The sequence below is a fragment of the Quercus lobata genome, chromosome 8 (assembly GCF_001633185.2).
Source record: "Quercus lobata isolate SW786 chromosome 8, ValleyOak3.0 Primary Assembly, whole genome shotgun sequence".
Lineage (NCBI taxonomy): Eukaryota > Viridiplantae > Streptophyta > Magnoliopsida > Fagales > Fagaceae > Quercus > Quercus lobata.
In genome coordinates, this window is record NC_044911.1 from 58,662,737 (window position 1) to 58,689,655 (window position 26,919).

Sequence of the window (26,919 nt, forward strand, 5' to 3'; positions counted from 1 at the left end):
TTCCCCATTTGATACAACAGACAAGGGAGCAATGGCAGTTGATATTTCATACATAGGCTTGTGATGATTTGTACGTATTCTGCTAATGAATGCGATTATACATGGTGGTAATAGCAGAGAACTTAGGACAATATCTTAGGTTCGATAATTAAATTCAAAATTTAATCATATGGTTGCATTAGTCAATGCAACACAAACAATGTTACGTTTCTCTAAGGACCATTAAATACTAAAGTGGCGTTTGGATTGCGTTTTGAAGAAAAGATTTTTACGTTTTGCTGAAAGTTTTGTGGGTCTCATGTTATTGTTTATATACTTTTTGGTACTATTCATGAGCCTCAATATACTATTTCAACTAACTTTTACTTTTATCTGCAATATTTTCAGCAATAAGTTTTCATTTTTAGCAAAATAATCGGTATTCAAACACTCTAAGTATGTGACTTATTGTTCGATATAACCTAATAGGAACCTAAAAAGTTTCGGTACTTGAGGAACTATATCTACTATTTAGCAATTGTCAAAGGCTTTGTAACTGAATTGACACTTCCTCATACACTTTAGGGAAAGAGTTTGAGTTGCGGGGTTAGCAGCATATTGTAATTATCTCTAAAAAAAAGAAAATACTATCTAGCAATTTTATGTCTCGGCTGATTTCGACAGTTTGATACCAACTTTAAACTTGGACTTGTAATTTGTATTTTGGTCATCTCCTCTATCATGGCAGGCTTGGCTTGTTATATACTTCTGATGACGTGCTTTTGCTGTGAAACGCAGTGACGTCTGCAAAGCATGTTTAGCAGAGTTTATCATTTTAGTGCTCAAAATAACAAAGTTAACTGGTCAATGGATGAGGTATGGCCTGATCAGCTTCCAGTAATCTAGCAAGGTTTATTATTAAAGTGTAGTTGCATGCTGCAATACCTTCAATTAGTTATTGTACCAGATTTCAATCTCTTTATAAAGTGGGTATATGATATGCTTAAGAATTTCGGTACTGTATAAAAAACTCACTCAATCTCTTTATAAAGTGGGTTAGTTATTGTACCGGATCTCAATCACTTTTTATAAAGTAGGTACATGGTATATTTAATCTTAGTATTATATAAAAAATTCACTCAATCTCTTTATAAAGTGGGTATATGGTATACCTAAGAATCTCAATATAGCATAAAAACTCAATTTCTTTATAATGCAGTTATTATATAGTATACCTAAGAATTTCGGTATAGTATAAAAAAACTCACGATATTTGTAGTATTATCTTAAATTCATGCATAAATGTATCAATTGATATATCCACAAAAATTACAAATTTTTTATAGAGAAAAAAAAGAAATGTATCAATTGACATATCCACAAAAATTAATAATTTTTTATAGAGAAAAAAGGGAATATATCTTGTGATATTATTTCTATTTTATCTGTTGAACATTGGATAATAAAATAAATTAAATATTAGTTGCCATGAAAAGCTTTGCGCCTAACTTGAGAATATAAGAAAGCAGCGATTGTGGGATTCTCCTCCATTATAACCAGAATTTTTGAAATTTAAAATTTGAATTTCGGCACTCCTTTGGTTGCAGAATACCAACCCCAGTGGGAACTGAGACATGAAAGATACCAGTTTGTACCGTGTATAAAATAGACCACAAAGGATCTCATGTTTAAATAATGATTTAACAACTCAATGAAATGTTATTTAATATAGTCATCTTGACCAATTATTAAAATAAAATAAAAAGTCATCCTGGCCTTCAATAGGAATGAAAGATTTATGTGCATCATAAATTCATAATGTTCACTCATTTGGCAAAAATGCTTTCTTGCACATAGATTATATAATTTTCAATGTAATTTCATTATAGCCATTCCTCATCAATGCACTGCTTCTTGGTATGTAAAAATTGAACAGTACTAGTTACTAACTAGTATTGGCTCTTGGACAATTCAGGAAAATGCACTCGTAGTTCAGAAAATGGTTTCTTCCTAATGGAAATGAGAAAATTGAATGATAACATCAAACATTGAAAAGTTGGAAGGAGTCAACGATCGTGTGCAATTTGTCTTTCATCTTCTCCCACCTCCTCTCATTGGCCCCTGTGGTCAAAGTGTAGAACTTACCTGCCAGTATCAATGTGATTCTCAATTAAAACTGAAAAGCAGACTTTTTTACCAGAAAGAAACTCAATTTTTCAGTGCTACCCTAAGTTGATGGTATAATAAGTTGTTTCATGTGGGATATAGTCTGAAATCCTAGTGAGTAGTGGTTCTGGCCCAATAATGTTGTGAGGGAATAATTATGTGGATGTGAACCTGTCCTTAATCCACAATCAGTCCTTTCTTTCCCAAATAAGTAGTAAATCTATTAGGAACAGGCAAGGGTCTGTGGCAATGACAATGACTAATCTCTACAGTGACGCTTTCTCATGCATCTAAAAATCTTAACATATCCAAATATAGTAAGCACACCATACCATTGCCTATGGAGACTGTGCTGAGAGCATGGCGAGTGTAGTTTGGAGCCTTAGCAATGAACTCAAATGTGTAATATGCTTTCCCGTCAACGTCATGCTGTAACATACAAAGAATGATCAATCAATCAATCAACAATTTTAGAAGTAATAGTTGAAAACTTGCTCTATTCTTATGTGTGCTCTATTCTTATTTTAGAAGTATGGTTCCAGAATGGTAGAATTTTCCTCCCCTAATGACCTTAGCCGTAAAATCTACAAGTAGATGATAAAATGGCAGCCAAAAACGCAATATTGAGGGCAGCCTCATTGAGTCAGAACGGAATGAAAGTAGACTGGCATCAGTAATTATTACATAAACAAACATTTCATTATCTCTTCCTTATGTATTTGTACTTGGCCTAACTTATTGGGGTTTAAGGTCATAATTCTTTTCAACCAACAGTATAACTTTATTGTTGACATATGTGTACTCTTTTAGTGAAGAAAATAGAAAAGATGAAAGAAAATTGACATATCATTGACTTATGAAGATAAATTTGGATTGGAGTTAAAGACAAACTAAGTATAGTAATCTCTGAGACTAAATTCAAACTGTAGTAGAAATAAACTTGCCACCAAACATTTTTTTTTTTTTTTTTTTTTTGAGAATAACTTGCCACCAAACTTAAAAATGATCAAGTTTCAAAAAGAGAAGAGACTAATATAACGAATTTCCATATTACAGGGAATATTATATATACATTGCGGTGTATTAGCCATAAGCAAAACTATGTAAGGCACAATTCTGATTAACAAAGCTTATTAAGGGAGTCAAACCTCTGCTGCCTCAACTAGCTTTGTTTTTTGGGAAGGAGGGGCCAAGACCTTTTTGATCAATGTTTCAGCAATCTGTGATAATAGTATGATGAGTAATCGAAACCTTATCATACACCAATATACACAGCAATTTAAGGAATGGACAAAGTAAGAATGGTTAAAGATGTTAATTCTACAGATTATAAGGCTAACCTCTTGTGCTGACCCAAGTTCTCGAATGTCCTGTTTGCTTGTTGGGATCACATTCACACTAACAGTTTCTAATGGTTCAATGACATCTTTAAAAACCTTGTCTTGACCTTCAACCACTACTTCCTGCCAACTCCCAATACAACAGAACATAGAGGAGCTACTCTTAACTTATGGTATTTAGTAGTTTACTGATAGACCAACCAAAAAAGGCTGACATGAGATACATACATTATAAACAAAAAAGAAGCACATAAAATGTGGCAAAGCACACCTGCCACCCAAATGGATAAACAAAAGAGTATCCATCTTTCTTGTCCGTGACTGACAAATATCCCTTCTTAGTTTCTGCAGCAACTGAGCCATATCAAGGGTGTACTCTTAGGATATCAGCCATCATTATTTAAGGAAACCAATGCACTGCACAAATAGCAGGCATTGCTTTCCTGGATGAGCACTACATTAGTACAAAGATGTGGAAAACCAAACTTCTTGAAAGGAAAACTTTAAAAGGGAGGCTTGAAAGAAGGTAAAATCCACAGCATATTGAGATTAATAATTCTTACAGGATTTGGAATTTTGATTGACCAGAAAAACCCCAGGGGCAACTGCCCCAATAGCTAGCACTTGGCGTCTCCCGGGTCTATCTGCCAAAATTTAAAATGCAAATTAAAAGGATATGTAGTCAATGTTGTATGTTTGAATGAACTTATTTTCATTAGCTTATTTTGATTATTATTCAAAAGTACAGTTGTTCATTGAAAAAAGAGAGATGCTTAAAAAAAAAACTATACTATTAAACAAAGTATAATGTGTGTACTTGCCTCTGTATACACTCACTCATACATAACATATACATACTCAAAAGAACAAACTAGAATCATGACAACCAACTACATTCATGAGCCAAAGGCCATCTAGGCTAGAGACATAACAATAACCTATAAACTAATTGTATAAATAATTGACCTATTGGCCTAGGGACGAGGTAAAAGCCAAGACACTTTTAAATTAAATTAAATTTAAGATGGAGAAGTTTCAAACAACTCAAGAGAATTAACAATTCCAGTTGGACTCAATGAATTTATGGGGTTCTTTAGCATTAAATTAAAGAAAAAGAAAGTGCAAATATTGATTACTTGTACTGGATTTCCACGTGCATATCTAATAGAAAACAAATTGAGCCACGGTTTCATGTCTAATTTTTAAATACAAAGCAATAAATTATAATAATGCACATTTAAATTCAAGAAAAAATTAATCAACCTTGAGAAAGAGACCCAGTTGAGGAACTAGCTGCTTGTTCAGCTTTAATGAGAAAAGAAATGCCAGCTCTTCTACAACAAGGTAACGTGCTGTGCTTCTGTGACTAAGCCATAATAACATTAATATAACCAAATAAACATGTTATGAAAAAATAAACAAAAATTGAGAGACAAAGATAATGAGAGAGAGAGTGAGAGTGAGAACCTGAGGGAAAGAATTGAGGAACAATGATGTTCTGTGGACTGAGGGTGAGTTTTGCAGAGACACCATTGTTGGTGATGATGGGGTTTTTGCTTGTGAACCTTTTAGGACTTAGAAAATCTTGGGTGTCTATGGACTTTGTGGTGGAGACTTTATGTTATCTATTTTTCTCTATCTTGGTCTACTTATCTGTTATAGTTTTGGTACTTGGTAGTTGGCTTCAAACATTTTGGACCCACTGACAATAGGCCTCCTAGATATGACACATCTGGTGGCTACATCATTAAGGGGTTTTTTTTTTTTTTTAATTTTTTTTTATATTATCTTTTTGTTCTTTCTTTTTCATGGAAAGAAATTCTTTTCTCTCATTTGATGTAAAAGGGAAAAAAGGGTTATTAGTTCCTTGAATCTTTAGTTGGATGGTTATCTTTATGTTCAACAAATAATGGAGGCCTTTTTGATAAAAAGCAAAATAATTGAGGCCTTCTTCTTTTTTTAATCTCCATTCCTATGTTACTATAAAAGATTGGTATCTTTTCTTTGGGTAACATAAAAGGTCATGAATACATAATCTTGTTTATAAGATTAGACATCGTTGCTTTTGAATTGAATAGTTTATTGTGAATTGTCATGTTAAATTTATGTTCTTTTTATGTATCTTGATTCCAAAATTTGTTGTAATCTCTCAAATAAATTTGTGAAGACATTGTTTTGTCATTATCTCCTAATTTATTATTAACTAACTTAAGAATATACAATATTTTTATCTCTACTTCGGATGAATTTTTTTTCATCAATTTATTTAGCTTGGGGAATTTTAATTTCAAACCATACAGTTTAAGAGGTGTAACAAAATAAATCTTACTGTTTCAAAAAAAAAAATATTCTTGCAGTTTCAAAAGCAATAACTTAAACCATTGACGTTTTAAAAAATAAAAAATTAAATCCTATAGTTTCAAAAGTAAAAAAAATTAAACCCTCGACTAATATTAAACCTCAAACAAAATGGGTTGATGTTTATTTTGTTACTTTTAAAAATTTCATGGTTTAATTTACTACATTCCTAAATTATAGAGTTTAAAATGTAAATTTTCTTCGCATCAAAAAAAAAATGTAAATTTTCTCATGTTTATTATGTAAAGGTACTATTGTACATTAAAAAGTATGATACTTTAAAAAAAAAAATTGTATATTCTCTTTTAGGATGAAAATAATCTCAAATGAACAAACCCTAATGTTGTTAACTAAGTAACATTTTGTGGAGCAATATCATATAATTTTTTTTATACCCAAAATAGACTAATCACTTTTATTGAAAATGAGAATAAATTTTACACCTATCATGCGTGTTGATGATCATCTTAGTTGATATTGTTAATTAAAACACAGCCTTGATGATTTAGATCTTTCATTCTCAAATTCAATCAAATAACATCAAAGAAGGAGTAAGTATTAAATGCTCTTTTAAATACAAATATTTTTTTTTTTAAAGAAAGAAATTCGATCTATGGCGTCCGCTCCTAATGATACAAACATTAAAGCTAAAGCTCAATTTCATTAGCAGCTTTATACATTTAACAAACTAAACATGGTATAAGATTTCATCCTTCTCCAATAGGCATTACATGCCATAATATCTTTTGAATTTTCCCAATTGAAAATAGAAATGCTTTAGCAAATCCATGGAAGTTTTTTTTTTTTTTTTTTTTTAATTCTAATTTTATTTTTTATTTTTTTACTTTAGATAAATAAATCGAAAGCTTAATTGGTTAAAATATGACAAATGAAAATGTCATTTTCAAAGTTGTTGCAAACACATTTTCTTATGTAGTCATGTCTTGAAAGAGTAATACTCCCATAGAGCTGTAGGGGTGTGCAGCCAACTTGCCAACCTACCAAAACTGACCCAACCCATTGGGTTGGGTCGGTTTTTAGGACTTGGTGGGTTGGGTTGGGTTACAAATTTTTTTTTAATAGTGGGTTCAGGTTATAAAATTCCAAACCCGCCAAACCCAACCTGATCCACCCATATATTTAAAATATATTATTGTAGGGGCAAAGTTTGGAGCTCAAGCTCGAACTGTATGAAATCCTAGTCCAAAAAGCCCAATACAATGAATTTTGTAGAGTATGGGTCAAAAAACTAAGTTTAGATGAGTTGAGCAATGGCTTGCATGGGATTAAGGAACAACCAGACAAGAATAAAAACTATTATGATCAAAGGACCTTCTATCCGAGGAGACTATAATTTTACTTATGAATACAGATTACCACATTAGGGTTCTTTTACATGCTACTATATTATCTTCTTCTTTTTCGCTCTCCACGCTTCATGGGGGTTTTTCCATATTATATAGGCTCTTCCTGATCATCTGGACCTCACATTTGTTGATCACCTGGACCCCCACTTGAGCACTCATCCCATCAGACACCCCTTTCAGTCTGCTGTGAGTTGTGGCAGCCAAGGCAACACTGTTCAAGGGTCTTCTCCACATTAATGCGGCTAGAAAAGTAGCTACAGTGCATTTAATGTGGTGGTGACAGCTTTTCCTTAGATATTTTGAGTTTTATTCCCTTTCATGTGTTCAGGGGACGTACTTCAACTACTTGAGTATACACTTGGCCTGGATTTGCCAAGTCCGAGGAGGAGTTCCTCCTCGGACTATCTTCTCCTTGTCTCCCACTAAAGAAGCTTGTAACGTATATAATCTGAGTCGTGTTTCTCTCCTTGGACTTGTTAGTGTCCTCGGACAAGGGCCACGGCCCAATACATTATTTTGGGCCATGGTCCCCATAATTATATAATTAATAAATTTTTTAAAAATAACCAACTCTTCATATTCTATATAAAAGCCAATTAGTTCACACAAATCCTAGTAAATTACTATTATTGTTTAGTTATTAGTATTGTTTGCCTTTAAGGAGTTACATTGATACTAATCTTTGAATTTTTTAAATATATTTATATTTATATTTTTTCTACTTAATTTAATAATAATAGTAATAAAAAAATTGTCCAACCCATGGATTTAACCCGATCCATGTAGGTTGGGTTGGGTTGAATTTTTTTTAACCCATCATGATGAATTGGGTCAAAAAATCCTCATAACCTAACCAATGGACATCCCTACATAGAGGAGAAAAAAAAAACACAAAAACAGACTCAGCAATTTACATGTCTTGTTTGTGTATGCATGAAAACGTATTTGATTAAACAAAAAAAATAAAAATAAAAACAAAAAAACAAAATAAAAAGAAAGAAAAGGAATGAAATAAACAGATACAACACAACCCACATCCAAAAAAAGGTAAATTATAAAAAATTGAATAAAAAAACAAAAAAACCAAAAAGGAAAGGCGTGGAACAGAGCAAATGGACTGGCAATTAAAAAATAAAAGAAAAGAAAAAGTTCCATCCCCATGTTCCCTCTCTCGCTCCTGGTGTGCGTAATGCTAGAATTATAATTTTTTCATAATTTTTGTCACAATTTATTTATCTAATAAGTTGTTAGCAGTAAAATTATAGACTTACTTTTATTTCATCACTTACGATTTGTTGCATAGGCAAATTATGACAAAAAAATATATATTTATCATTTAGCGTCAAACACAACAATTTATATATTTATTTTTTATTTTTTATTTTCCATAAATTAATAAAAATGGTCAACTAAAAAAACGCCAAGTGTCACCACCTCTCACAAACTAAAAAGGACTTAAACGTAAATTACGATTCACACCCACTTCCTCATACAGCTGTGAACACATTTACCAACACCCATCATTGGTCACCGAATTTACCAAAAACACCACCAAACATTTTCAGGTTAACCAACTCAAATACCGTTTCGCCGGCATTTGACCGTTAACCATAATTTTATTTATTATTTATTTATTTATTTAAAAAAAAAAACAGAGAGAGAGAGAGAGTTTCAGAGACTTTTTGGTGTCCCCATGGGTGAGTCAAAAATTCCACCCTTTCAAATCTTTTCTCTCTCTCCGCTTTCTTTCTTTGACTGAGTCACACAAACCCACCCGCCACGAGTCACGACTCTCATTTCTCTCTGTTCTTCGTTGTTGTTGTTGTTGTTGCTGTTGCTTTTAGGAGAGAGAAAATAAGCAAAAAACGCGAAGAAGTTTTCAATTTTTTTGAAAAGAAAATATTTGTGCGTTCGAGAAATCAATCGGTCCTCTAAATTTAGCAGATCTGCTAAATTTAGAGGGAAAGCGATTCAGATAAGATTTACTGAGTTAGATAGTGTGTGTGTGTCTGCGTGCGTTTTTTTTTGTGTGTGTGTGAGTGTGTGTGTGTGTGTGTGTGTGTGTTAGGAGGGGTGTGGGGGGAAGATGATGATCTCTAGGGGACTGTTCGGGTGGTCCCCGCCGCACATACAGCCGTTAACGCCCGTGTCCGAGGTGTCCGAGCCGCCCGAGTCGCCGTCGCCGTACCTCGACCAGAGCGCGGACACGGCGGCTCAGCAGCTCGAGCAGGAGGACGAGATCGACGAGCCCGAGGAGATCGAGCCGCCTCCGGCCGCCGTGCCTTTCTCCAGGCTCTTCGCTTGCGCCGACAACCTCGACTGGGCGCTCATGTTCGTCGGCTCCTTCGCCGCCGCCGCTCACGGCACCGCCCTCGTCGTTTACCTTCACTACTTCGCGAAGATCGTCCACGTCCTCAGTATCCGTCCTAACAATGATGGATATCAACAACTACAGCTCGATAAGCTTGGGGAGGTAAATTTTTTTTTTCTTTATGCTCTTTTTTACAGTTTCTGAAACCCTAATTTTGGTGCTACACATTAGTTTTTTGGTGATATAGAAAAAATTAGGGTTTTTGTTGAGCTTTATTAGGTTTAATTAAGCTTAACTTTACTAACTGTGTTTAGCTTAGCTAACTTGACGAAATATTGAATAAGAAATTCAAAATTTTGGTTTTTTATTTATTTGTTTATGTTATTTGATTGGCAACTATGAAGTTCATAGTTTTGGTTGCTGAGTTTAATGTATTGTATACTGTTCTATTACTTTGCGAAGAATCGGTTTGGTATGGATTACGATTGCAAAAGGTTCTATGAACTTCGTTACGAGACGTGGCTAGGCTGAAACTCAACAATTCATTCCTTATATATGAAGGAAAGCGAAGGGCTTGCGTGACTTCACTGCTTTAATATCATTCTTTTGTTAGCGAAGAGAACAAAGGACTGCTGAAGTTTGTTCTTTGAGTCTCATGTTCCCGCTGTTTTGTTTTCGAGAATTGAATAGTGTTAAGGCAACTTAGCTGAATAGTTTTACCTGGGCTTAGATGAGTGTAGTTGGTACTTTTTTTGGCTGGCTCTAAAATACTAAAGTTGCCATTTCCTACATATACGTTGCACTTAGAGGGAAGCCTAGATCAATATGGACTAGAACAAGCTTACTAGATGCTTAGACTAATTTTATAAAGAATTAATCAGACTACAATTTTATTTTGGGCTGGAGGTTAATAATGGCAATTGGCACTTGACTTTCAAGAGGCTTTTGAAGGACGCTCTCTTAGTATACATTTTGTGTAGTGAGGCTGTGAGGGGTTCTTTTTTATTCAGTTCAATTTGTATTATTTCAAAAAAAAAAAAAAGGTTCTTGAAGAACTCATTTGGCATCGAAGGCCCGCTATGTGAGCTGAAATAGAAAGATATTGATCATATTGAATATTGTTCTTAGTTCTCAAATATTTTTGTTGTATTATTATCATTTATCAGTTTAGTCTTCTACAATCTCTAGAAGGTGTGACTATCAGATATTTGGATGGGCTATTGTTTGTCTGCACCTAGGGATTTTTTTTTTTTAAATTATTATTATAATATTGGTAATTACACATTACAAGGAGAGGAGATGCCGTTTGAACCAGAGCTCATTGGCGGTTTGCGCCTAAGGTCTTTTGCCATTTGAAGAACCATTTTTGGCATTAAAAGTTGTACCTTATTTGAAAAATTCAACATTCTTTTTTATTCAGATTCCAAATACATTTCTTCACTACGAAGAATAGAGCATGCTTACGGAACTGGTAGTCCAGAGGGAGGATGTCGTGCTAGTCTGATATATTGATTGGTTTTCAAATAATGATGATAGTGCTATAGCATTTTATGTGAGACAGAATTGGTGGTCATAAATCTACTTGGAGAGTGACATCTTGTTACACTTGTACTTTGTTCATTACTGGAATTGGCTAACCGCTTAATGGCTTCTTGTTTGAGTTTGTTTGTCAATTAGGGTACTATATGTTGTAGCATCTTTATTTTGGGGCTAGACATCTTGTTGAGGATCCACAGCCCAAAACATTTGAGACTAAGGCTTTGTTGTTGTTGTTGTTATTGTTTATTTTGGGGCTGGAGCAGGGTAAACGCATATATTATTTCTTTTTTGCCTAAATTATTCTCTTCTTTATAAAGTTATTATAATAATTATTTTTTCTCCCTCCTCCTCTTTTTAATGAAAATTATAAGGGTTTAACTAAGAAAGATACATAAAATTGATTTAGTTGTATTTAATTATTGGGAAAAGGTCTAATAAAAAAATCCATGTAGTATGGATTTTCATTTCCCTGTGAAGTGATGGCCTAAAAGTAATTAGCAATATTATTCAGTCAAAACATTATAACAATGACTAAGATACATGTAAACTGCAAATACAACTCAGGTCCATGACCTTTTTTTGTTTATTTTTAAGTATGACTCAGGTCTATGATTTGTGAGGTTCCTTTAGTTCTGAAGTTTCCATCTGAAAGAAAAAGTATCTTATTTGACCATATTATCACTTTTTAGCCATAAAAATGAAAAATCATTTCCGTGGCAGAAAAGTCTATTAACAAATAGTTGGCTTTTGATTTTCTTTGGGGCTTAGATTCTCCTGCCATGCTTTTCCCGTTCTTTCTGTTTTAAGTAACAGCCGTCTGTTATTATCATTGGCATATTTTGTGTTTTTCCCATCCTTATTTGGTTAGTTCTCTTTGCGATTTAGAAGTTGACAATATGAATTTTACATTGATTCTTTCATATGTGAACTAGTATTCTAGATATGAGCTTATTTTCATGGACTATTTTATTGTTTTGCTGCAGCTTACTTTAACAATCCTGTATATTGCTGTGGGTGTTTTCGGTGCTGGTTGGATTGGTAAATCATCTATCAGAATTAGTCATTATGTTATTCCTGCTTTTGTATCATGTTTGCTGCCTTCAATATTAACTTGTTCTGTGTAATAGAGGTGTCATGCTGGATTTTGACTGGGGAAAGGCAGACTGCTGTCATCAGGTCAAAGTATGTGCAAGTATTACTTAACCAAGACATGAGTTTTTTTGATACCTATGGGAACAACGGGGACATTGTGAGTCAAGTATTGAGTGATGTGTTACTTATTCAATCTGCTCTTAGTGAAAAAGTAAGTTAAGATTTAACAAATTGCCTTGCATGTATTTTTGTTCTGTTTTGTGAATTCTCTTTACAATAATGATTTTCTCTGCATGCATTATTTTGTCTAATCTGTTTATTGGCCTCTGATGATACAGGTTGGAAATTATATTCATAATATGGCTACATTTTTCAGTGGTCTTGTTATTGGATTTGTCAACTGTTGGCAGATTGCACTTATAACATTAGGCACTGGTCCATTCATTGTAGCCGCTGGAGGAATATCAAATATATTTCTTCACAGGCTTGCTGAGAATATTCAAGATGCATATGCTGAAGCAGCTAGCATTGCTGAACAGGTCTATTTATATTTTACTTTTATTTCCCGCTTAAAAACCCCCCAGCCCCCCTAAAAAAAAAACCCCAAAAAAGATAAGGAAAGTATCATTTCTGGCCTTTCAAAGTATAATAATAACTTGTATGCAGTAAGAGTAGTGTTTTGTGTTTTTTTTTGTAATTTTGGTTCAGATTACTCATTGTATTATAAGATCTGCTCCATTGCAGATTCTGTTAAAGTTGTGGAGCCACTGGTTTGAATGTGTCTGCAGCTGTTTCTTAAATTAGATGCCATCATACCAATCACTTTGCCACATGAATCTTGTAAAAAATATATATAATTTCCAGGGCTACTTATCAAACATATATTAAAAGAAGAATACTTATAGATGTTGCAACTAACTCAGCACCCAATGTTCAATGGAAAATTTTTCCAGCTTGATATCCCGTCACCTCCTGAATCTGGTCTTTTGAGTATGAGAGAGATTTTGTGGAGGCTGAGAATACCCTCTCTTGTGAAAGAAGAATATATGTGGATGTTGCAACTAAGTCAACACCCAAAGCTCGATGGAAACAATACCTTATTTCCAACTTGATATCCCGCCTCCTTTTGAATCTGGTTGTCTTGAGTATGAGAGATTTTGTGGGGGTTGAGAATACCCTCTCTTATGAGTCTTTGATAGTTTCTCTTTTCTCTGTCGCTTGCTTTTCTTCTCTAACATGTTATTCTTTTGTTTTTACCTCTCACTATTACCAATGTGTAAAATTTTCAGATTTGGGTTCTCTTCTGCTGGTGATGATTTCTCTTCTGAACCCCAACCCTTTTTTTATTTTTTTATTATTTTTTTATATTTAAATTTTATATTAAGATCCTTTTGAGAGACCTCTAGGAACCTTCTTCAATGTATGATTCTTGTCAGATAACATTGTTGAACTGACATGCTTTCTGCTCAAGTGATGAAAACTTCACTACATCTCATATCCCTAGTCCCCTTCTCTCTCTATGCGAGCATCTGAAAGGCTCAGGCAATACACTCTCCTGCCTCTGCAACAATTATAGATTAGCTGAAAACAAATTACTGACTTTATCTCTTTATCAAGTTTGCCGCAATTAGTTTTTTTTTTTTTTTTTGGGGGGGGTGGGGGTGCTTTACTGTGTTTTTACCAACGGTGTCCTTAATAGAGCCTCTTTCTGGCTCTCTTTTTTTGTTAAGTAATGCAATTTTATTGATATATATATTTATATATATAAAATAAAATAAAAGAGTTGCGCAAGTATGGAGGGAGTATACATCTAGGGACCATACAATCAAACACGGATATTACATGAATTTATTAAATAAAAAACAGAACATAAAGTCAGACTGTGCAAAGCTGACATCCAATCCTAAAAAGTTCTAAAGAGGAGTAATTTGAGATTGGCCATAGTTCTTTGTGAGTCCTTAAAACTCCAGTTCTCCATATACACCACATCAAACAATGCAGGGCAGCTACCCGCAAACTTCCAACAAACTCTAATAAACCAAACACCATAGACCACAATTCTCAGTGAAGTAAGAGATGGCCAACTGATTCCCTATTTCATTTATACATATAACACCCATCTAAAAGCCACATATTCTTTTTCTGTAAATTGTCAATTGTCAAGATTTTCACCAAAGCTGCAGTCCAAATAAAGAAAGCAACTCTAGAAGGAATCCTTGATTTCCATATGCTCTTCCAAGGGAAAGAAAGATCACCATTGCCAAGTAGAATCTTGTAGTAACCGCTCGCTGTAAATCCCTTGTTCTTATCTGGTTTCCAGCACAGTTTATCCTCCCCACTGCCATTTACTGATGCACTATAAACTATATCAATGAAATTCTACAAAGATTCCAATTCCCAATTCTGCACAGCTCTTATCTGACTATTAAAAGGTTGATTTTTTTTATTTATTTTTTTAAAAAAATAAAAAGGAAGAAAAAGTAGGCTCTCTTTGCCTTTTAAACCCTATAAGAGTTGCTGGCTATGTGTAGCTCCTTTGCTTCTCAGGGAATGTCTGAAAAAAAAAGCTATGGATGGGGAGAAACTGAATGCTTATAAGACTTTGTGTATGTACTATAATTATTAAATGATCTCTACAAACTTATTTCTATAAATATTTTCTGCATTTATTAAGGTTTATTATTATCATCATCATCATCATCATCTATGTATTTGTATTGGGTAGATCATATAATTGACTGATGGTGATGGAACAACTTGTGTGGTCATCTTTTCATGAGCAATTTGGGAATTACCTATAGAAGCAAAGGGCCTATTTGGTTCTATTCTCCAAGAACAGTTGCCTCTTCTTAAAAATAAACAGTATGAAAGCACATTTGTGAATGTGTTTGCAAAAGCAGATTTTGGAAGTTTATTCTTGTTAACATCAATGCTCAAAGTCACAACTGTTGCGTTTCGAAAGCTGTTTTCTGAAAATTATTTTCCAAGAACATAACAAGCAACACATTTCTATTCTTTTGTTGGCCAGTACTTTCAGCATGTGTTTGTTGAATTGGTGAGACTTCTTACTTCTTTAAATTTCTTTTATGAAGTGGCAGGTATTTTGTTCAACTTAGGAACAATTTTGAATTATAATTGTAGTCATTTTGGTAAAGCATTTAATGCCAGTATTCTGAAGCGTAAGTAATTTCTGAAATCATGCAGGCAGTCTCCTACATTAGAACGTTATATGCATTTACAAATGAAACATTGGCAAAGTATTCTTATGCAACGTCACTACAAGCAACTCTGAGATATGGTATATTAATAAGCCTTGTGCAAGGACTTGGTCTTGGATTCACATATGGGCTTGCAATATGTTCTTGTGCCTTACAACTGTGGGTTGGAAGGTTCCTAATTACACATGGAAAAGCTCATGGTGGTGAAATTATAACAGCTCTATTTGCTATAATTTTAAGTGGCCTGTAAGTCTTTCTCAATTTTTTTTCCTTGGTTGTGATGATCATTTCTACTGTTTTTGTTACATGTCATTTTTCTGTCTTTCTTAGTGGGCTGAATCAAGCTGCAACAAACTTCTATTCATTTGACCAAGGGCGAATTGCTGCTTATAGACTTTTTGAGATGATAAGCCGATCATCCTCTGCAGTTAATCAAGATGGAACTACCCCAGGTTCAGTGCAAGGAAATATCGAGTTTAGGAATGTATATTTCAGCTATCTGTCTCGTCCTGAAATCCCTATTTTGAGTGGGTTTTACCTCACTGTACCTGCTAAGAAAGCAGTGGCACTTGTTGGCAGAAATGGCTCTGGAAAAAGCAGTATTATCCCACTTATGGAGCGGTTTTATGATCCTACATTAGGTACAATGGTCTTAATTTTTAATTTCCTCTCCTTTTTTTTTTTTTTTTTTGGTATTTATTTGGGGTGTGTGCATGTTTTGTGTGGGGTACAGTGGTCACATACCTCTCCTCTTACAATGTTGCGTATGATATCTCAACAAGGTCCCATTGAAATCCACAGTATGCTTGCAGATTCCAATGGTTTTAATATTCTGTGGTGCAGGAGAAGTTCTCTTGGATGGGGAAAATATTAAGAACCTGAAACTGGAATGGCTAAGAAGCCAAATTGGACTAGTTACCCAGGAACCTGCTTTGCTAAGTTTGAGTATAAGAGACAATATTGCTTACGGGAGGGATGCTACCTGCGATCAAATTGAAGAAGCTGCTAAAATAGCACATGCACATACTTTTATTAGTTCACTTGGGAGAGGATATGATACACAGGTGAATTTGAAAGACAAAATATTCATTTATTAACTCCAATCAATGTTTCTTGGCACTTTCTGGATCATTTTTTGTTCATTAAATTAAATAACTCAGTTTCTTTTCAGGTGGGTAGGGCTGGATTAGCATTAACAGAAGAGCAGAAAATAAAACTTTCTATTGCTAGAGCAGTGCTTCTAAATCCATCAATTCTTCTGCTTGATGAAGTTACTGGTGGACTTGATTTTGAAGCTGAAAAAGCTGTTCAGGAGGCTCTAGATCTCCTCATGTTGGGACGCTCAACAATAATAATAGCTCGGCGGCTTAGTCTTATAAGGAATGCTGATTACATAGCTGTTATGGAAGAGGGTCAACTTGTAGAAATGGGTACACATGATGAATTACTAACCTTGGATGGCCTTTATGCAGAGCTTCTCAAATGCGAAGAGGCTGCGAAAATTCCTAGGAGGTATAATACAAAAGCAAATATGCATTTGTTGGCACGGAGCATTCTGGGTGACTACCTAGCAATAATTTGTTTAAGCATGTTGTTTCGTTGTGAGGAAATATATATTTTGTTACTTCTGAACTTGTTTGCCAGGATGTTAAATCCGCCCCCCCCCCCCCAACCAATTCCCACTTCCTTTTTTTTTCTAAGTTGCAATCTAAATAGGTGCTGTTTATGTACGCTACATCCAGGATTCCCTTGAGAAACTACAAGGAGACTGCAGCTTTCCAAATTGAAAAGGATTCTTCAGCAAGTAATAGCTTCCAAGAACCATCATCTCCTAAAATGGTCAAATCACCCTCTCTCCAAAGAGCTTCTGGCATGTTCCGGTCCTCAGAGAGCACCTTTAACTCACAGGAATCACCCAAAGCTAGGAGCCCACCACCAGAGAAGATGCTGGAAAATGGTCAGCCTATGGATGCAGCAGATAAGGAACCTTCAATCAGAAGGCAGGATAGTTTTGAAATGAGACTACCAGAGTTACCCAAGATTGATGTACAGGCTGCACATCGACAAACATCAAATGGTTCAGATCCTGAATCCCCTGTTTCACCCCTTTTGACATCTGATCCCAAAAATGAACGTTCCCATTCACAGACTTTTAGTCGACCGCATAGTCAAGCTGGTGATACTCCAGTGAAAGTGAAGGAAGCAAAAAATACACGGATTCGGGAAGCACCATCATTTTGGAGGTTGGCAGAACTTAGTCTTGCAGAGTGGCTTTATGCTGTGTTAGGAAGCACTGGTGCTGCTATCTTCGGATCTTTTAATCCCCTTCTTGCTTATGTTATTGCACTGATAGTCACAGCATACTATGTTGAAGAACATCATCACTTGGGACGTGAAGTAAACAAATTGTGTTTGATCATTGCCTGCATGGGTGTGGTAACAGTGGTTGCCAATTTCTTGCAGCACTTCTACTTTGGTATAATGGGGGAGAAGATGACTGAACGAGTGCGTAGAATGATGTTCTCAGGTGCATGACTCTTTCCTTACTATTGTAGTAGTTTTCTTTAGATAACAGAATTGTGTTTATTCATATAACCTTATCTATTCCATGTGACAGCAATGTTGCGCAATGAAGTTGGATGGTTTGATGAAGAGGAAAATAGTGCTGACACCTTATCCATGCGCTTGGCAAATGATGCTACATTTGTGCGAGCTGCTTTTAGCAACAGGCTTTCCATATTTATACAGGACAGTGCTGCTGTTCTTGTGGCTGTTCTAATCGGGATGTTGCTGCAATGGCGATTAGCACTTGTGGCGTTGGCAACCCTGCCAATTCTCACTCTTTCCGCTATTGCACAGGTCTGTACTGATAGTTCAGTTGTGATCCCAAATTTGTATATCTGATAAATAATAAATTCATTAATCAGTCCATGTTGCATATATCTATTGTTTTCATCAGCTTCGAGGAGCTTTACTTTTAGGCTCTGTTTTTTAGTGGAAAACGATCTACATGCAAAAAAGTTTTTATTTTAATTGAAATTTTTATCATTAAAAATGGTATGTTTTTCACTGTTATATTGAATCACTGAAATTCTGTTTGTTTTGCATGGGAATACCTCATATTTTCGTTATCTTCAATGGCTACAAGTAATGACTTGTTCATGACATGAACATAAAGGTGATTACAAAATACCTAAAATGCTTAGGAAGGAAATTACTAAAACCTAAACTCCAGAATAGGCATTAAGAATAATCCCATTTAAAGTTTTTGTAGGTTTCAGTCTACTAGTTAAGTCTCTTGTCGTTGAATAAGGGATCTCAAAAAGACCAATTGGTGTCTTGATCTGATGATAAAGAGCAATGATCATGGAGTGGATGCCAATGATCCAAATCCTATTGAATCTATTGAAAAAAAATAAAATAAAATAAACTAGGCTTTTGCATTATTTAATCCAAAACCAATTGGTTCTTATGGGTCCCATGACAGAAGCCTGTGCATCAACTCCATTGACTCATCCACATAAAACCACTTCACACACACTCAGCTAGCTAATTGTAATCAGCCAATAGTGACCACAATAATTCTCGTCCCATATTATCCAATCCATCCTACAAAGACAATGTATGCACCTCACACATGTATTTGCTTTTGCATGCACACCCTAGCGGTGCGGGGCTGAATAACTATTGGTGTATGCATCATTTCATTAATTGATTTTCACAAACACACAGCAAACTATATTTGTTTTTCTAATTACTATTAAAAAGAATTGATTTTATACATTGTTTGATCTATAAGGAGGTGCTTTTTCCATGTCTTAGACACAGTTGCCAACTCTATAGCTTTATGGTGACCCAAAAAAGGGTCAATATTGTGTTTAGGTAATAGCTATATTGTCTTTATATTTGGATCTACTTTTTTATGATCGTTTAGTCAATTTATTAACCTTACTGATGTGCCTGGATTTATGAAATATCTGCTGCTCTAATATATTTGTATTCTGTAGATGCAAAAGTTCCGTTTATATGATTCGCTTTCACTTACTCATTTTTTGATAATGAAGTACTAATGTATCTGAATATTTTGCGCCCAAATCCTTAATAGCTTCTTATTTAAATAATGCAGAAATTGTGGCTTGCTGGATTTTCGAGGGGTATCCAGGAGATGCACAGGAAGGCATCTTTAGTCCTTGAGGATGCAGTTAGAAACATATACACTGTTGTAGCATTCTGTGCTGGTAACAAGGTAATGGAGCTCTACAGGTTGCAACTGAAGAAAATATTCAAGCAGAGTTTCCTTCATGGAATGGCCATAGGTTTTGCATTTGGCTTTTCACAGTTTTTACTTTTTGCCTGTAATGCCCTTCTCCTCTGGTACACTGCATACTCCGTAAAGTACAACTATATGGACCTACCTACTGCTCTCAAGGAGTATATGGTTTTCTCTTTTGCTACATTTGCACTGGTGGAGCCTTTTGGATTGGCTCCGTACATACTTAAACGACGTAAATCTCTTATTTCAGTATTTGAGATCATAGATCGAGTGCCTAAGATTGAACCAGATGATAACACGGCATTAAAGCCACCTAATGTTTATGGAAGCATTGAGTTGAAAAATATCGATTTCTGTTATCCCACTCGCCCAGAAATGTTGGTGTTGAGCAATTTCAGTCTTAAAGTGAATGGGGGGCAAACTGTAGCTGTTGTGGGAGTTTCAGGGTCTGGAAAGAGTACCATAATCTCTTTGATTCAGAGATTTTATGATCCAGTTGCTGGTCAAGTACTACTGGATGGACGAGATTTGAAACTTTATAATTTGAGATGGTTGAGGAGCCACCTGGGTCTTGTTCAGCAGGAACCAATTATATTCTCAACAACCATTAGGGAAAATATTATATATGCTAGGCACAATGCTAGTGAAGCTGAGATGAAAGAGGCTGCGAGAATAGCAAATGCACACCATTTCATCAGCAGCTTGCCTCATGGTTATGACACACATGTGGGAATGAGGGGTGTGGATCTGACTCCAGGACAGAAACAGAGAATTGCAATTGCTCGGGTAGTGCTAAAGAATGCACCCATCTTGTTATTAGATGAAGCAAGCTCATCCATTGAGTCTGAGTCAAGTCGGGTGGTGCAGGAGGCTCTAGATACATTGATCATGGGGAACAAAACAACCATTCTGATAGCCCACAGGGCTGCAATGATGAGGCATGTGGACAATATTGTAGTTCTAAATGGGGGACGAATTGTAGAGGAAGGGAGCCATGATTCTTTGGTGGCAAAGAATGGTCTTTATGTCCGTTTGATGCAACCTCATTTCGGAAAAGGTTTGCGTCAGCACCGACTCGTTTAGAATGGGTTTTGTGATTGTTTGGGTTTGGCCCTTTATCTTCTCATTCTGCTCAATCTGAATCACTGTGATATCTATACCGATGGTTGTTTCCTTGAGAATTATGGTGGAGTCTCCAGAGTGGGCAGGGAGAATGAGACTGCTGAGGCTGATAACATTGTTTATATGGCAGGGGCAGTGAGAATGCAGTGGCGGCAGTGCTAGATACGTTGTGCAAAAGTAGGTTTTAGAAGTAGGGTTTTTGGAGTGGGTTGGCCTTTGAGGAGGATGTTCTCTCGGGGCTGGATGCTTATTCTTTTGGAGACAGGCATCGCTAGATTGGTTGTCTCCATGGTATATTGATTTGCTTTTCAAGCAGGAAGTGGGTTGGAATTAATTCTAGTTTTTCTACTGAGGTGTGGTTTTCTTTTTACATTTTTAGTGAAACTCTCTCTCTAGCTTCGATGATGACGTATTTATTTTTCTTATAAGTTTTACTTCCATTGTGAAAAATGTAGAAAGTTCAGGAGGAAAAAAAGCTGTAACCTTTGTAAATAAATACTGATAATTTACAAGCTATTCAGTTTTGCCTGTTTGATCCCACGAGTTAAAATATGCCATGAAGCTCCCGTTGTTAGATTCTGTAATTGTGAATTGGCTGATTATCACTCGCTGACTTGTGCTGTACTTGGAGCATTGAGCATGTAATTTGGCATTTGGTGTCCTGCCTAATTTGGCATAAACTCCTAGAGTTTTGTGTACAGATTTGGAGTGAATTCTATAGCTTTTTCCCCCTCATAGCTGAAATTGAAAATAATAAAGACTAATTTTATATCAAATCTACTTTTATGACATGTCTTATTTTCTCAAGGAATTTGATTGTCTCACACTTTCTTTATAAACTCTTGATACATACATATCATGCAATAAATGTGAACATTCTAGAAAAATGTAGATACCAGGTGAGAAAGTGTGTACGGAGTGTACAGGAGAGTGTGAAACAATAATCATTCTTTCCTTAAACCTAATAGGTGTGGTTTACGCTACACAAAGGTGGTTCTTATCCTTCAGGTTTAGCATGTCTTCCAACAATCTCAATATTGCAGTCTTCCCTCATTAGTTGTGTGTTCACCCTAGCCCGCTCTTATAGTTACGTTTCTGGTCTTTTTTTTTTAGGCAAAAAACTCATTTTCGTCCTTACATTTTCACGCAATTTTCATTTTGGTTCTTATCTTTTTTTTTTCACTGTTTTTAGTCCCTATTTTGGAAAATGCATCTCGTTTTAGTCATTTCCATCAGTACCCTAACAACCCCGTCCTACGTGGCAGACAGAACTATTAAAATAATAATAAAAAAATTTATTTTGGCATTAAAAAATGCCACGTCAGTATCTGAATTAAAAAAATTAATTTATTAATTTTAACTAACTAAAAAACATTAAAAAAAAATTAAAAACCAAAAATCACATGAATTAAAATTTAAATGTGTCTTGAATAAGAATATCAAGAACACAAACCCAGATCTAAGAACACAAACCTAGAAATTAAAATCCAAAAATTAAAAATTTCAAAATGTCTTGCAACACAAATTTTCACGATTTTAAAAAATCTGTGACTGGATTATATTTATATAATATATTATTAATATCTAAAAGTTAAAACGTATTATTTATTGTTGTTATGCTTTTATTGAGCCACATCAACATAGTATTTTGGTTTACTTAGTCCATTTCAGGTCATTTGGTCTACTAGGTCCATTTCAGTTTATTCAGTCCACTTTGATGATATTTTGGGAGGAGAGGTTTGTGTAGAAAGAGGAGCAATTTTATTGACAATAATGTCACATTCTCAATGTAATGTTGGTAAATTTTTAATAAAATTACATTTTTTTAATATGTTATTAAAGTCTTGTATTTTTTTTTTTTTAATATAGGTGATGAATTTACTTATATTTACTTCATTTTTAAGCTATTCAAGACAAATAACTATTTGTAAGGATTAGTACGAAACAAATTCTAATCACACATTACATTATTTACAAAATATTTTACCTTATATAATAATTGAATATAAAATACATTATATTTCCTAAAAAAATCTCACCTTATATAATAATTCAAATTTAAGCATACTTATCTTTCTTTTTTCTTTTTTCTTTTTTCTTTTTTTTTTAATTCATAAGATATTATAAAAATCAACTAGTTTAGGACACTAAACAAGTAAAAGAGTATCTTTAGTGTATATTTTATAAATTTTGACCACGTTTTCAAGCAAAATAAAAAATGAAGTAATGTATCTTCTCATTTTTACTATAATTTGAAGTTGTTTGTCTTTTACTTAAGAGCAAATAACATTTTCCACCCTAATCTTCCATTCAATTTGCAATGTCCGTCCAAACTATTGATTTGCTCGATTGAATCTTTAACTTGAAAGAATTGTGGTAATAAAACCCTCACCATCTGCACAATAAATGGAGCTTTAATTTTGCAGAGAACCTTTACCATGTTATGTATAATTGGGGCAGTTGCAAAATAAGACATTATTTAGTGAAACTCAAGTGAAATAATTAATCACTTAAATATGATGAAGATGATGATAGTTGTATGAAGCTAATTTTTTTTCTTTAATATATACATAACGTAAATTAACAATTAAGCAAAAGGAAAAACAAATTAACATTCACATGCTGAGATTGCCAGCTCTCCAACAGTTTTCAGATGTCAAGCACCTTAAAAGAGTCTGCTATCACTTTAAGCCTATCGCGATATCTTCTCCAACGCCTTTCATTTGCAACGACAATCATAGTGTAATATCTTCCTGTACAAAGAGAAAGTTGTTTATGATTTATTTAGGATAGCATTTTACAGAAGTGATTTTTCCACTTCCATTGGTGTTGAATTGCTATGTTGTGATTCGCTAGTAATGCTATTCATCATTCACTTGTGTTGGGGCTAACTGGAGCTGCTGCCTTTTATTGTTTTTTGGGGAAGTTCTCAGATTTTTCTGGTACACATCTACAATGCCAATGTGACAGCCTAAGGTTAAATGTAAGACTATATTCCTTTCTACATCATTCACTGGCTTGCTTTTCTAATGACACAGGTTTTTAACAATTTGAATTTCTCAGTTTCCCAGACCAGTAAAGCTAGATGCAAGTTTTGGTGAGCTTTCTGCAAGATCAATAACCCCGCTGGTCTGGTAACATATACGATTGATGCATGATGATGTAGTAACACAAATAAAACAGGGAAGCAGAACATTAAAGATACAGTATTATTTTGAGTGGTTGTTTATGTCATGATGGTCATGGGGTACTTTTCCCCATCTAAAAACTCTAGAACTAACTTCCTTCTCACAATCCTATCTCAATGCACGTACCTCCCCAACAGTGTTTATGTGTCTGTACACAAAATTAAATGTTTCAATTGATTTTAAGTTCTTTTTTATATCCGTGATAAATGTTTTAAATGGGAGCTTCTTTCTTAGAGACAAATGAGTTAAGATGCATGATGTTAGTTCGGAAATGGAAACATTTATGATTATGATACTTCTAAATGGTAGGATACTTACCATTTCCAATTGCTATGGTTGCAAAAGAAACAGTAGAAAAATTTGGAGATGTAAGTTGGAACTCAATGGTGTAATAATTTTTCCCATCAACGGTTTTCTGCATCCAGAGGAGAGAAATTATATCTTTCCTGGACATTCTGGAGTCATAGACACTGGAATTTTTCTTAAGAGAGGAAGTGAGAAGAGGAAGGTACAAACCTCTTGCATGTTAATTATATCAGCTACTTGATTAGGTGCAGCATACACATGTTTCACCAAATAGTAAACTACCTGTTAAAACATAGTTACTGGTGAAGACCATTTAGAGTCCTCTAAAAAAAAGGACTAAGAAAAATTGCAATTCCTTACCTCTTCCATTGGGCCCATATCATGGATGTCTTTTTTATCAGTTGGTATAAATCTCACCCTAACATTATGCAATTGCATAAATTTGTCCTTAAATGCAGAATCATGAGCCCTGAAGTCGAATTCCTGAACAAGAGACAAATAGAAATTACCTCTACAGAAAAAATTCAGTCTTCCTTACATAATGAAATGGGAAAGTATTCTCTCACACTCATTTTACACAATATCTACAATTAATACGCTTATATACACATTTTAAAAGCCGAAAATAAAATTTCCACATTTAAAACATAAAAGTAGATGTGAGAGTATCATTGCCCTAATGAAATTTTCTTACCCTCCATTCTGAGGGGTAAACATAAGAATACCCATCTTCAGAGTCAACAAAAGCTCGATAATTTGCTGGTATTTCTGCAGAGCATGATACAATATCAAGTTAATATTTGCAAGTACCGCTTCATATTAACATAGAGTTATAAAGTCAAACAAAGTAACTACCAACCATGATACCTTGAGCAAAAAGGGAACTTGCAGGGAGTAAACTGGCAGTCAGTGCTCCAACTTTCAATAATAGCAGCCTTCTCTTGCAGTGACCTAAAATTCAGCAGGATCAGGGCTATTGACATGATAGACATAGAAGTTCATAATGTTATGAAATCCAATCATAGTCTAGAACAAGGATATGATAACAATTTAACAACCCATTAAAGAATTTTTTGAAGTGATCATGTGTTTCACCTAAGCATTGGAGAGCACTTGTCATCAATTATAGTGCAATTCATCTAAACGGAATGGTATTATACTAGCAAGTGTCATTAATATTTCTATTGTTATTAATGAAAAAAAAAATCCTCTGGATGATCAGAACACAAGGCCTACCCAATCCTCACTAACCCTGGTTAGTTGAAAAAAAAAAACCAGGGGTCTACCATTTCTCCAAGATAAAACTGATAGTTTACTTACTGATTATGATGAAACATCAAATGAACCATGCCATGTAAAGTTCAATTTAGGACAACACCATAACTAAGCATAGAACGCCTTGTTATCAAAGGCAATTTTGATGAGAAAACAATCTTCCAAATAGGCATGTCTGTGAAGTATAATATGCAATCATGCACAAGATTGAAAAGTATGAATAGAATTCAGGTGGGTGCACTTACTTTCATCACTGGAGGCTGTCTCTCTTGAGCATGTGATGGTGTTGTTACGTGAAGACAATGCGGTATCTCTAGGTAAGTCGTTGGAGTAAGGCAAATTCAACTGGAAAATGATGCATGTTGCACAAAACCAAATACTTTATGTTAGAGATGCATATATAATCTGAATAAAAGAATGTTAAGAGACCAGAGAGGAAGAAGCTCATGCACTGACTTTGTTGGATGAAGTGGTTGAAACCCAGCTCAATGAGAGTGAGGACACAGCCATATTCAACTGGTAAGAGAAGCAGTTCTAGCTTCTCATAAAGTGGCTATTGGATAGTGTAGCTTGTCCTTTCGTGATGGTTACGAGCTTGATGTTGGACTTGTGTTTCCTTTTCTTAGTGGATGATACAGAGCCTAATGAGTGGGAGAGCTTAATTTTAGGGGGATAAGCCAGACTCAAGATTGGGCTAGCAGCGCATGAGTCCTGCCTGCTCTAGCCCAAGAAGAAAGAAGGAAAAAAAAAAGCCCAAGTCCTGCATGCATAACGTAGCCTAGCCCAGCCCAGTATAATTGCCGGATCTACCCCCTTTTACTCTAGATTTTTTTTTTTTTTTTTTAACCGCTTAACAAATGATGGTATTCAAACCTTTTTTAGTATCTCACTCCTCTCTCGAGTGTATATAGCTCACTGTTCCACACACACCAAGTTATTATAGAAATAAATCCCATGTGGTATAAAAAAACTAGCAAGGGATTTCGAACCTAGGACTAAAATTCAATTCTAGTCTTTAGAGTTTGGGCTATTTTGTTCTTGACCATTTTCATTTCAAAATTTGTCTAATTCCATTTTTGTATTGGTCATGACATCAGTTTTTGTTAGTAATTTGACAGTTAAATTCCAAATAAGTGACACTATTAGGTCACAACATGACCAATATAAAAATGAAATCAAACAAGAAAGATCACAATAAAAAATCTCTCCAGACTTAGGATTCCAAAAGTGTACAATTTTGTACTTTTATTTTTGGGTCTTGGTGTACAATTCTGTACTTTAATTTTGTACAATGTCACACAGTAAGGCAGATTTTGGAATCAAATTTTTTTAATAATTTATTTCCAATCTATACTTATATCTATATAATATCTAAAAGATGCAAC

General features: G+C 34.7%; 3 protein-coding genes across 4 annotated transcripts; 1 reads left to right on the top strand and 2 right to left on the bottom strand.

The window, feature by feature from the left end:
• Positions 1 to 1,808: 1,808 nt before the first annotated feature.
• On the bottom strand, positions 1,809 to 5,161 carry LOC115958527 (psbP-like protein 1, chloroplastic). Of its 2 annotated transcripts, none has more exons than XM_031076938.1 (8): positions 4,953 to 5,161; positions 4,749 to 4,851; positions 4,049 to 4,129; positions 3,757 to 3,839; positions 3,486 to 3,608; positions 3,294 to 3,365; positions 2,478 to 2,574; positions 1,809 to 2,124 (listed from the first exon to the last, which is right to left on the bottom strand). In XM_031076938.1, exons 1-8 carry the CDS (start codon positions 5,016 to 5,018, stop codon positions 2,021 to 2,023), a joined length of 729 nt encoding a protein of 242 aa, XP_030932798.1. In that variant the 5' UTR covers positions 5,019 to 5,161; the 3' UTR covers positions 1,809 to 2,020. The 2 variants fall into 2 exon arrangements, with proteins under 2 accessions (XP_030932798.1, XP_030932799.1); XM_031076939.1 differs by having other exon boundaries at positions 4,749 to 4,845; positions 4,953 to 5,120.
• Positions 5,162 to 8,868: 3,707 nt separating this feature from the next.
• Positions 8,869 to 21,317, top strand: LOC115957870 (ABC transporter B family member 20). The gene is made up of 11 exons (XM_031076210.1): positions 8,869 to 9,683; positions 12,044 to 12,098; positions 12,188 to 12,363; positions 12,491 to 12,691; positions 15,357 to 15,616; positions 15,701 to 16,011; positions 16,214 to 16,434; positions 16,542 to 16,882; positions 17,113 to 17,897; positions 17,988 to 18,229; positions 19,497 to 21,317. The coding sequence occupies exons 1-11, from the start codon at positions 9,297 to 9,299 to the stop codon at positions 20,724 to 20,726; spliced, it is 4,209 nt and encodes a 1,402-aa protein (XP_030932070.1). The 5' UTR covers positions 8,869 to 9,296; the 3' UTR covers positions 20,727 to 21,317.
• A 1,937-nt stretch (positions 21,318 to 23,254) lies between these two features.
• LOC115954966 (photosynthetic NDH subunit of lumenal location 1, chloroplastic) lies at positions 23,255 to 26,173 on the bottom strand. Its single transcript, XM_031072979.1, has 8 exons — positions 25,991 to 26,173; positions 25,780 to 25,879; positions 25,127 to 25,210; positions 24,954 to 25,027; positions 24,620 to 24,742; positions 24,470 to 24,541; positions 24,272 to 24,368; positions 23,255 to 23,518 (listed from the first exon to the last, which is right to left on the bottom strand). Exons 1-8 carry the CDS (start codon positions 26,042 to 26,044, stop codon positions 23,415 to 23,417), a joined length of 708 nt encoding a protein of 235 aa, XP_030928839.1. The 5' UTR covers positions 26,045 to 26,173; the 3' UTR covers positions 23,255 to 23,414.
• Positions 26,174 to 26,919: the final 746 nt, after the last annotated feature.